Below are 12,826 nucleotides of genomic sequence, written 5' to 3' on the forward strand. Positions count from 1 at the left end.
CTATTCTCAGGCACTTGAAGATTCTGGCACTGAGCTTCAGTGCTTGGTCAATACAGTCATGGGGACAAACTAGAGCGTGTGACAGGCGGCAGGTGCAGATGCTCACGAGCAGCTTGGCTAGAGCAGATCCCTATCCAACAATCACTCAGGCCACTGGCACACAAATTATGCAGACATGCATCTTTTGAAAGGAAAGAAAATATAGAGAGCAATTACAGATAATTTCTTAACTTCCACCATTTCAGAATTTTTACTGTCTTTGGAGGATGAATGCATATTCTATAACACTGCAGTGCTGTGAAAGTCATATCAAAAAAACCTAATCCTACCAAATTCAAAGAGCTGCTCCTTTTGCAGCTTATGCCTACTGCACAAGATGGAAGGAATATAGAGGTGATAAATAAAGTAGCAGAGCCTTTTCATGGCTTGTCAGTAATTTACATTTTAAAAAGAATTTGGTTATTTTTTATAATTAGGTCTTCCTGCAACTTTGTAGCTTTTGAAATCCAGCTTGACATGGATGCATAAGAGCAATCTTTACCAAAAAAGACTGCACCTATTTATATACAACTTTTCTGAATATTTATACATGCTCATGTTTGAATTCATAATGCTGTATTAATTACATCACAATACAAAATTACAATAACAATAAGCTGTTAGCTCCTTATTTCACCTAAAAAGCTTTGAATAGTAGCAAGACTTTTTTAAAGTAAAAGTCTTACACATTCTCATTTGAGTAAAGCGTTCTTTTAAGACAAAGCCACCATAAATCTGCACTGTCAGTTGCTCTCATGAGCATCTGTAAAACTCATAACCTAAATTTGACACTGTTCAGACTCATACTACATTGCATTACAGCTTTTAAATGTCAATAGCAATGTAGGTTTAATAAGCAGGTCATAAGGAAATACCAGATTTAAAGAAATTTCTTTGAAAAGCAGATGTGGCATATAAAACTACCACTTAGTTCATAATGTCTAATGTCTCAAGTATTAAGAAAGGTTGGCTGCTGCTACCTGTAGTATCTTTGTGTTTTCATATAACAGTAAAAATAATCTGTACTTGAAAGTAATATTTCAATATTTCCCAGGCTTCCTTTCTTCTACTATATTTTTCAGAAAATACGAGTTCATGGGAAATTCTCTCTCCTATTTTATATCTTCTTGTTTTGCTAACATTTACATAAAGAAACATAATAAATATCATCACAGTTAATTATATTGGCAACTTGCCCATATACTCTAGATAGTGAAGTACAAATTCTATCAAGACAGAAGATATTAACTTTTGCTACTTCTACTTCTGGGTTTCACTTAAATAATTTCTGATGTATTCAACGTGGAATGCTTACAACATAAAAGCCAGAGCCCAAAATTCAGCACATTACAATATGACTTTGGATGGCTAATTTTCAGTACCCCAGCTGAGCTCTTTGATGTTCCACTGAGCTTCAATTCTATTGCACAGGAAGCTCATTCATAAATCATGCTCATGTTAAAAAGCAAGCAAACAAAAACCCCTTTAGGGCACATCTCTGGCTAACAAAATTATTTTTCAATTAAGACCTTACTTCTTGTACACCTTTAAGAGAATTCTGTCTTAACAAACTTCAAAGCTATAACATTTTTATATAAAAACTCACGTCATTTCCCAGTAGTAGCAACATTTTAATTCTTACTAAGTATTTCTCATAACCAAAGACCTGCTCACCTGGGGAAATAATGTAGAAAAAGTTTTTGAATTCATCCATCCAGACTTCTGCGAGCCGCCTGTTGTTTTTGTTGATTATCTGCCCTGTACCTCCTGGGAAAGTGTATGGTGTTGCTTTTCTGAACACGTGCCCAACATGTGAACAAGTTACAATTTCCAAAGTGCCACCACACTGCCAGATCTGGAAGCATCAGAACAATTATTGCATAGTTACAAGCTGCTAAAAGAAGTTCCAAAACAATAATCACTTGCTTCGGTTCAAGGTTTGGAAACAACATTAGCTGAGGTCTAGAACAAACGCGAACTGCAGGTTTTTTTCTGCTCAACAGCTAAAGATGCTCACAAGCCCAAGTAAGGCAGCACATTAAAGCACATCAGCCAGAGATTACAGCCAGAGAACGGGGCAAGCTGACCACAAAGGAAGGAAAAGGCTCGCATGAATCACAGGAACTAACAGGTGTCTAAAATAGTCCATTATATAAGAGAATCACAATGTAAAAGAACCCATACACTTCCCAAGTCTCTGAAAATACTTTCAGTTTTATCTTAGACCTTGAAAAATGGCAGATTCAGAAAGCTGAAGTACTTCAGAAGAATCCCCACCTACATACTTATTAGCAAAAAGTAGTAAAAAATGAAAGGAAATGGTGCTATTTGGTAGGAACAAAATTGACAATAACACTGGTTAAGTCTACAACCAAATGAACACATGAAATCATGAAGTTAGTAAAGAGCAGCAAGAGAGGGTTTGTAACAGAGGTGCTCACATTTCACTGGCACGTTAAATGGTGCGACATCACCTGTAACTGATGCTCCCACAACAGCTTTTCTACATGAATTCCTTTTAACACACAAACACTTGCTTCAGAATAACCATCCTAATCTTTTATTCACAAAGCTCTATCAACAATTCATCATTCACTTTTTACTGACAGATATAGTCTTTGTGTATCTCTGCTGGAGGAATTTAACAAGTAAAGGACATGCCAGCTGCAGCAGAAGAGGACACTGGTGCAGGTGGCAGATCTGTGTTTTACAGGACTCCATATTCACTGTCCTGATTAATAAATTAATGATTAATAAAGCATTGCAGATTTTTACCTACCCTGAAGGAAATTTCTAAGTTTTCTCCACCCCAAATATCCATTCCAGCATCATATGTTCCAATCTCCTGAAAGTAATCTCTGTCTATTGAAAAAAGGCCTCCTGCCATTGTAGGTGTCCTGGAAGGAGAAAAAGAAAAAAATCACATCAGTCACTATAAAAACATACTTAGATACATTTCACACTTATACTGACAAAATAGCTGTTTATTTCCCAACACATTCCTTCTCAGTTAGCTTCCCTTCAAACTCTGTTACTGTTGGTGTACTTGCTAGCTCAAATTTTTCCAGAGATGGAATTAGGTAATGGCAGTTCTTATTTTCTCACTTCAAACTGGTGTCTGGATAGAGTAACAGTCCCTAGAAAGCTGCTGTCATTCCTGAGAAAGACTTCTGCTTCCAATGCTGGTAACTCATAAAAAAGAAACTGGTTTCACACAGGAAAATTATACTTCAGGCTACTGTTCTTAAAACAGTTTTGGGAAGTCATTAGGCAGTCTGCTTGCTTTCACTTTTATTGCTTCATACAAGAAAATTGTACAGTCAGGGTTACATCCAGATTTTCCTTACAGATTCTTTATTGGTACAAAAAATAAAACTTGGTTAGTAGTTTCTCAGAGCTTTAAAAACATCTCCCATAGAACATTTCAACTTTTTTAGACAAAAAGTAGACAATAATGAAATTACATGTTAGACCAATGGCATGGCTTTGTAGTTCAGTTATTTACACTTTTAGAATACATAATTTTATTTCACTAGCTATTTTCCTGAAATGTTTAGGGCTGAAGGACACATAAAATACAAGCTAGGTCACAAGCTAACTAACAACTTATATATATTTTCCCCCACTAAAAGGAAACAGGGAGAAGAGAGGATTACCATTAGCCATATCCTGACTAAAGGACAAACAAAAACCAGCAAAGATCAGATCCTGAGCTTTACTGTAAGTAAACAATGCCCAGTTTTCAGAAAAGTAAGGACAGAAAATGTATGTTTGCAACTGTTAATTGCACATTACACATAAGTTAGCCTCATCACTACCTTTCTCATACACTTACCTGACATCCAACCATAAATTCACCTCCCATCCCCCCTTTTAAGAATTAAAGTTGGCATATAAATGCACATACCCAAATATGTAAATACACATGCATATACCAAAAATGAATGCATATTTATGAAATACAGGTTACTTTGTTATAATAAAAGATTAAAATAAGGCTCAATATAAAAAAATTAGAAAAAGTTTTGTTAAAAACTTGTGTATCATTGTAAGTGCTACCTGAAAACTAGCAATTCTGCAGCAATTAACATAGAACTGAAAAATATTTCCAAAGTGACAAAGTGATTCTTTTATTGCTGCCAAAAGTTACCGACAACTGAGCGATGCAAAAACTTTTATGCTGTTCCTTCAATCAGACAAAAAAAGATGTTACAATGTTTGACTAAGTATTTAACAGCCTGAAGTACTTACTTTCAAGTTTATCATATAAAGCAAGTATGAGACAAAGATGTCAACCAATTTAATAATTCCTCAGTACCTAACAGGGAGGGTTCGGTCTCCTTTCCGTCGATCCATCTCTCTCTGAGGAACAGGGTACCAACGAAAATTCAGCTTCCAGTTGAATCCACCATAGGTCATGTCAGAGCCTGCCATGTATTCAAAGGTGTCATCACTGATTACATCAATGATGGGACACACTACTGTCCTCCTAGGAAAAGAAAAGAAGAAAAATTATTACATTTTAAATTATTAAAATCTATCAATCAAAAGGATAAAAAATATGTTGGGGCTTTTTTTAATATTGTTTCAACACATACAGTTGAAATTTTATAATACCATCTCTTAACAACATTATTCAGTAACTTATTAACAAGGAACTTACTAAAATTCTGTCTCGCTAATTGTAAATCTGATACAATTTTAGCAATGCCAGATCTTTTTTTAAATCATATTTGCATTATTACAAGTAATAAATATTCATCCCTCTGCAGACAGAAATAATTTGTCATTGCTACATAGTGATTAGATAGAAAATAAGAGGTTCTTGTTTCCAGTTGAGTGGCCAAAGTAACTTGCGTGTTTTGAAATTAAAACTTGGATATTAACCCTGGGTAAGTGTTTTTATACATCCTCAAGACTAAGAGATGATAGTAATTGTTAACAATGTACTGCTACTGCATCACAGTTGACAGAAAGTGGCCTCCTTGTCTACTGTCCTGACGTTATTAATACATATACTCACAGAAACCAATTCTAATCATCTTAAAGGCACTTAAACAACCATGCTCAAAGCAGGCTTCCTCTCATGGGAAGCTCTGTAAAAAGATTCAGAGATTGCTTGCCACTTAATTCAGAGGACTTGAGATATTTGCACAAATTGTAACAATCTATGTATTCTAGTCTCACAAAATCTGATTAATGATAACAAAGTTTACTTTGTCTTTGCACAGTTCTGAACAAATATTCTTTGTTAAATTGTAGCTTATTCATCATGCAACACTATATTTTGAAATATCGTAGTGTGATTTCTATTTATTACAAAAAAAAAAACCCAAAACCCTAGGGATCTCTAGCACTATATTTTATTCTATTTAATATATTGTCTACTAACAGACTAGCGCACAACTGTAACTCCTGTTCAGATGTATGAATATTTTACAAAGCAGACAATTCTTTCACTTTTGTCCCCAATACAATTTCCATCATGTATATAAGTAGATCAGCATGAGTCCAGTAATTATTCTAACTTTAGAAAATACATCCCAGAAGACCAAGACACAACCCAGATTTCCATAATCAAAACCATCATGTAATAAAGAAATTACAATGAGAGCCTGAAAACAATTCTTCTTCACAATGTTGGTGCTACATGAGATCAGGGCTTGACTTCTTTCTCAAGAGTATCTTCCCGAATTCATGAAGGAATAGGCCCAGCTGCAGACTGAAGGCCTCAATTTTCCCTAATTCCTCAACTTCATTCATTGATCCTGCTATTTAACACATTATTCCATGCATCCCAATATAGACTCCACTTGAAACCGAGTTTTACTTTTAAAAGCTTAACTAAATTAGCCTTTTATCCTTCACCAATGAGAATTCATTCAGCTTTTCAGAAAGTAGATATTTGCTTGTAGGCTATCTTGTAAAACTTGGAAAATTTCTTAACAACTGAAGAAACCCAGCCTGGGTGAATAGATGGATAATTACCTGTCAGCTTTGATCCTTGCCAGCAGAGGTTCAAGCCAGCCTACTGTACATTCACAATGAGCATCTAAGAAGGTGATGACCTGGCCTTTAGAAGCAGCAGCCCCCTTTAATCTTGCTCTAATCAATCCAGAACGCTGCTCCATTCGAATCACATGAACAGGTACTTTTAATTTTTTCACATAACTCTCCAGTGGTCTTTTCAAGAAGTCTGTAAAGGATGATCAAAACAATCAAAACTGTTAGCTACATTCAGTTTTTTCTTAATGAAGAGACTTGAATTAAGACATCTCTCCTGCTCTTGTCTATCCTTTTTCTACTTTCTCAGCTAGTTTCCTCAACACAATACTCCTTTCCACATCTCCCAGGTGTTTCCCTCAGTAGCACAGAAAGTTCTTCCCCCTCTTTATTTCTTCATTATGAAAAACACAAAAAGGAAGAGAGGGTAGAATCTTACACAAAACCCAGATGGGATGCCCAAGTTTTTGCTGGGGAGAAGAATCTGCTATCTATTTTCAAATACATGAATAAGTGCTCTTGGACATAGTACTTCTCTGCCAACAAAATACAGAAGTGGTTTGACTTGTTGAATATAATGAATTTCCTCCTACAGTAATGCAAATTCCAGATAATTTCTTTGTGAGATGTTTAAAACATAATCAAACTGATTTTTCAATTGTACTTTCTCTAGAATTTTCTCGTTGATATTTTCCCTATTAGATTATCACTATGACTCCTAAAAAATATAAGCTATACATAAATGAGAATCTGTAACATCAACAAATCTCAATGTAGCATGAATCATGAAGAACAAGTTGTTCAAAATACAACAGTCAATTACCATACATCCAGAGACTCAAAATTATTTGTACTGCAAAGAGCTATTGGGTTGTGATGACTGATGCCAAAGGAAGAACAAAGATGTGAGGGACAATGCAATGGACATTCACAGAAACAGACTTCTGCAATAACTCAGTTCCTAAATGTGTAAAAAAGGCAAAATAGTCTTATTGCACAGCTACAGAATATTAGATTGCACACTCAAAGCATATAGGAGTTGAAAGTTGTACTACAACAGTGCATGGCCTGTAGCAGTTTTTCACATAAGGTGGAAAGCACCTCATACAAAAATAAGTGTGACACTGGAGGGGTGGTAGGGGAAAGCTCAGCATGAACTCTTAGTGACTCTTTAGTAAAGCTCTAGAGGCAGAGCTGACTTGAAGGTCATTACCATTCCTTACCACTTCTCCAGATGAATGAGTTCTAATTACCTTTTCATTTTCTTCTGTGCACTGTTGGACTGCCACTAAAACCCACAGAAATAAGTTCTGACACGTCTTGAAAGCTAATCTGTGCTAAAAGTACGTAAGAGTTTGATACATCTAAGTATTTGTCTCCAGAGAAACTCAAAGCAAGTTAATTCTTATTTTGCATATGAGCAGAGACTCAAATTAATACATGTTTCTTAGTACAATCCAATTGTACATGTCTGAACACTTTGCAAGGCTTTTAGGGTGAAGCACAGAGATCATGACCGAGTGTGTAGCAAATATAGCCTCATCTCTTTACAGTGTAGCTTTCCAAAGCCACAAATTTAAAAGAACTGGTGTAATGGCAATGTTTGTAGCTTTAATGTATACATGATATACACAGAGAAAGTGCAGCATTTCTCTCTATGCTCACCATCTGATGAGCTAGTCACACAAATCAACATGTTTCTCTGCACATTTTAGGTGGAATGCTGATAAGCTTTTAAAGTAGTCCCATCCACTTTAAACTTAAATGAATATGGGCTGTGACATTGGCTCTTGAGTGTAGTTACATTAACAGAACAGTGAAATTCTGGCAGGGGGAAGAGAGAAAGATGGCAATAATGCAACTGCAACCAGTCAAGTATTTGCATAGAACACAAACTTACATTACAGAAAGTCATGCTCAATACATTGCATATGAAAATCTTGGAGTCCTACCTACATTTTCTTGGTAAAGCATTTAAAATTTCAATTTATCAAGTACTTTTAACTTTTTTTTCCTCTAAGAAAAAATCAGAGATGTGCACAGTGTTTTCACTACAGAGGGAAAAAGGTTAAGAACAGTCCTTCTCTCATGTTTAACCATGTCCATAAGAACATTCTTATGAACTATCACCATGTTCAAAACTTCAGAAGGGACTATTCCCAGAAACAAAACATTGTGAGAGACCTCCGGTAACTGTGTCCTTAAAATATCACTAGAGTTTCAGCAAAATACACAGAAAAGATAAAGCTTGATATCTCATCCCTATAATAGCATAGTAAATAATTCAGGCATCAAGATTTCTGAAGTTCCTTTCTTACCAGCAGTTAGGGTAAAATGCTCAAATCTAGGCAGCTGTTTTCCCTCCAGAACACACTCTCTAAAAGCAATACACATCCCTTACAAATTGCTTCCTTTGTTCAAGTAGCAGCAATATAGCTTTTTTGATTAGTCATGCATCCAGAAACTAGTAATTGTTTCTTTTAAGGTAAGACTTGATTTTTTTCCCTTAAAGAAAAAACCCAAATATTTGAGTAATCTTTTAATGAATGTAATACATTTTGGCCTACAAGAAACATCAGGATAAAGCCATGGAGATGATTTTTTTATACAAATCTATAGGGCATACTAAATTCCATACTGAACACTGAGATGAGAAGTTTTATACATTACAGTGTTGACTGCTTGTAAGTGACCCAGGATTAGAACTAATTTTTCAGCATTGCTTCATACACTCCCAACAGAGTGAGATTTGATAATATTAAAAAAACCCCAAACATCTCCACAATACTTCTAATTTGGAACAATGAGAATTCATGTTGTTTTGTAGGTATAACTATAACACTTTGTGGTGGGTATTCTTTTCAAGCCTTTTCTCTGTCAAAAGGTTTTACCTTTAGTTTTACCTAGGACTGAGCATCTTCTGTGGAAGTAGCAGAACTAAGGAAGCCAAAAGAGCAAGTATATTCAGTTCAAGTCAACTGAGTGCAGTAGTTGAAAAATACCTTGCCAGTTCTATTACCAAGTCACACTGATATGAATATGAGTGAAAAATTAGGCTTCAAAGCTTTTTTTTCAAATTAAACTACAATAAAACACAGGTTTATGATTTTGATAAGCACGCAAACATATATTTTTCAGAAGTATGAATATTTTTGTAAGTATTGTTGGCAGGATTTAGCTCCAGTCACATTGCTTTGACCTGTATCTCTATAGCTAAGTTCTGTGGATGTCTATCCTGATGCAACCTGCCTATCACACTTGGACACTGGGTGCTGACCTAGTCTGAGGTACCAGCTAAGCATGATTTCTCCTGTTAACTATTTCCAACTAGTTACCAAAGATCAATACTTAAAAAAACTAAATTTGGACTCCTGGTCAGTAACTAGAGAACGATGATACAGATATGTCTTGTTTCTCTCCAATGCTTTTCTTTTGGGTGTAAATAAAAGCATGCTATCATGCAAATGCATTCTTCTGAGAGTGTGACACTAGCAGGTACAAAGTGTGCTTCAGGCAGACTGAATGCTTACTTTATTCCAATTAAAGTGACTCTGATGTTGGAATTCAATATACAATACTCAGGCTGAACATTGTCCTTTTCTGGAAAAGTATGCTGTTTTAATTCAACACAAACAGAATGCTTAAGTAGCAAACACAAACCCTTCACATCTTCAGGCATCGTACCCTTCTGTTTTGTTTAATGTAAAAGCATGCTTAATGGAACCATAACAAGTTATTGGAAAATAGAACAAAAAAACCCCAACCTCTCAGTAATTGCTGAAAAGAACAACAAATAAAAGATGCCTAAGTGATCTGAAATGAAGATCACAGACTTCAAAAAGAAATATTGGAACAGGTTCAGTAACACCACCAAAGAAAGTATGAAATGCTTTATCTTTCAGCCTGGAATTAAGTTAATTTGTTTTTATTACCAAGCCCAGAAACAGAAAATTTATCCAGAGAAAGCCACATGCTTTTTTATGTGGACTATAATTCTATGATTCATAGTGAGGACAACTTATTGCTATGATGAAATTGATTTTTTTCTAAAACAGAAATTGAAGAGGCAAAACATAAGTAATATGATGTCTACATATTCTAATATTAGCTTGCTCTTTATTTCTAGGTCATACTGAAAGCTGACCTGTCACAAATAATAATTAGCACAGATCTGAATTAGTGCCAAGAACTATTTTGATAAATAAAATGTAGATTTTTTTACATAAAGGTTAAAGAACTACAACAAATCAAGGAGTATAATTACAAATTATGCACATGTACAAAACCAAAAATTTGATATCCTGCCTTTGTAAAAGCAAAAAGTTGATCATGCCTCTCCATTTAATCTGAAACACATTTCTGTGGCACTTTGCACAGGCATTTCTCCTCTGTTGGCAGAATGTAATTCTATTTAATGCTTCTATTCTTTCTTCCAAATTGCACTGGAATTAGCTGAAGCGCTTAGAGTTAGATAAGAAAGGAAAAGCAAAAGCAAGTGAGAGTGCCCAAGAGAGGAAAGGAGCAGAGACAAGTGCAAACATAACCCTAGAGAGGAAAGCAGAGTGGTGAGAGTGCAATTGGCTGATGGGATCTGTCCTTGGCTGCTCCACACCCACCCAGCATGGGACAGGCACTGTGCACACACACATCACCTGAAGGTGTCTGCTACCACCTCAGGGGTAGAGCAAAAATCCATTGCTAGTGCTCTTCAGCTTCAAAAGCTCCTGTTAACCATGGTAAGTTCCTAACCATCCCCATTTAGCCACTGTAACCCATGTATCATGGGGCTCCTTAGGGCAAATCCAGTGACTCTCTTCATACACGCAGATCCTGCCATCTGAACAAGTCAGACACCTTACTCTGAAACTGGAATTACCATAGGCAACAAAACATGGATTTTGCATCACTGGAATGAGAAGCAACAGGCTGAGATGTCAGGATGCTGCAAAACTCTTCTATGTCTGACACACGGGAATTCTTCTGATATAGCCTACAACTGGTGGCTGTCAATACTTTTTCTCTAGTGGTCTACTAGGCTTTGGCTCCAGTAGAAAACTTTCACAATAGAGTTAGAAGGAAAAAAAAAGGTGGACCAATATAAAAATATAGACATGTTTTATTTAGTAAACCTCTACTACCCACTCACCTCCATTCACCAACACAAGGAAAAAAAAGGACTTCATAACCCATACCAGCCAGAAATATTAAGGAAAGAACAAGCCAAATATCAACTATTAGCTAAAATTAAATGTTAAGTATTATATAAAAATAAAATAATATTATTTTTATTTCTAATATATTGCAATTTAAAAATATCATGAAGATTAATATAAAGATATTATAAATATATACTTAATATTATTATGCCCTACAAAAAGATCAGCTTCATGTTTTGCTTATTACACATGGCAAGTTTCATTCTGTAGTGTGGAGTTTTCATCTGGAGCACTATTTATCAAGAAATGCAACCTCTAGCAGCACAGAAATGGAATTTTAACTTCCCATGAACTGAATAATCAAAATTGATCCCTCTGAACACCGAGCCAAACAGCGGCAGTGATAGTAAATTTAAATGTGTGCATCAGAGTTGCCTTTGCTATCATTCACCAGGTGATTTGAAACGCCCTCAAGCTGTATGAATGTGTTAAAATGCTAAATGAAAAATGCTAAAACTGTAATAGAACAAGCCCCCTAGCAAACACAAAGTCCACGCTGCCAACAGAAGAGTGACCAGAAGTCCGCGCGGAACGATCCACCTGTATTTCAGAACGCGCCCTCTGCCTCCCCCTGCCCCGGGTGCTGTGCCTGCTCAGAATCCCACCCCAGCCAGCTCCTGAAACGCAGAGAGCAGCTGTGTGCTGTGCTCACCTCTCTCGCTGGCGTCGTCCACCAGGACGATCTCCTGCAGCATGTGCCGCGGGGAGCGGTTGATGACGCTGTGCACCGTGCGCAGCAGCGTGCTCCACGCCTCGTTGTGGAACACGATCACCACGCTCGTCGTGGGCAGGTTGTCTGCGTACACCTTCGTCTTACACCTGAGAATTCAAGCAGGGATTTGGAAAGGTCAAGCCTTCAGTTAGAGCTGCGAGTCTGAGCTTTCTCTCCTGAGTATCGCCGCTAGCATCCCTGATATCTCCATTTTATGTAGAGTGGGACAAAAGAATGCACAGTGAATGTTTTACACATGCTCAAAGTGCTATAAAATTCACCAAATTAAAGGAGATATATATCTACTCACTTTACACATATATACTCACTTATATATTATACTATATATATTATACTCACTTTTCAAAGTTAGCATGGAAAATCATAGGTTTAGCTCTCGTAACAGCATTTATGCAAACTGTGACATACACTTCAAGTAACCCCACATGAAGCCAAAATTTTTACATTCTGCAACGCTATTTTAAAACAAATTACGTTTTCATTATCCCCTATAAAAATCAATGCACTGTACACAAAGTACTGATCACAAGTCTGAAAAAAATCCAATTCTGCTCTAAAAAAATAACCACACAAATGTAAGTGTTCTCTGCACAGAACTGCTCCTCCTGCACATTTAAAAATGACACAGTTACTTATGTAAGATTTGATGTTATTAATCCTTTAAGAACTAAAATTAAAGAGATATATGCAGATCTAACAAAAGGAAAATACCAAGGTGGAAAAAGAAATGTATTCAACAGAGCTCCTTTCCAAGAAAAAAGCTTTTATTAGATCCCAAATTGCTGAGTCAGTTCACTGTACTGTAACCTGATCTAAATGCTACAAAAATATATTA

At 36.1% G+C, this 12,826-nt stretch overlaps 1 protein-coding gene across 1 annotated transcript in view; it reads right to left on the bottom strand.

Annotated features, from left to right (window-relative positions):
- Window positions 1-12,826, bottom strand: part of GALNT1 (polypeptide N-acetylgalactosaminyltransferase 1) — an 83,630-nt gene that overhangs the window by 11,205 nt on the left and 59,599 nt on the right. The window contains exons 5-9 of the mRNA XM_079300269.1: window positions 11,911-12,077; window positions 6,028-6,235; window positions 4,358-4,528; window positions 2,819-2,936; window positions 1,714-1,894 (exon numbers count right to left, since the gene is read on the bottom strand). Coding sequence (XP_079156395.1) covers window positions 1,714-1,894; window positions 2,819-2,936; window positions 4,358-4,528; window positions 6,028-6,235; window positions 11,911-12,077 — 845 coding nt within the window. The remainder of the gene's footprint in view (window positions 1-1,713; window positions 1,895-2,818; window positions 2,937-4,357; window positions 4,529-6,027; window positions 6,236-11,910; window positions 12,078-12,826) is intronic.

The sequence above is a fragment of the Erithacus rubecula genome, assembly GCF_903797595.1.
Source record: "Erithacus rubecula genome assembly, chromosome: 3".
NCBI classification, from domain to species: Eukaryota; Metazoa; Chordata; class Aves; order Passeriformes; family Muscicapidae; genus Erithacus; species Erithacus rubecula.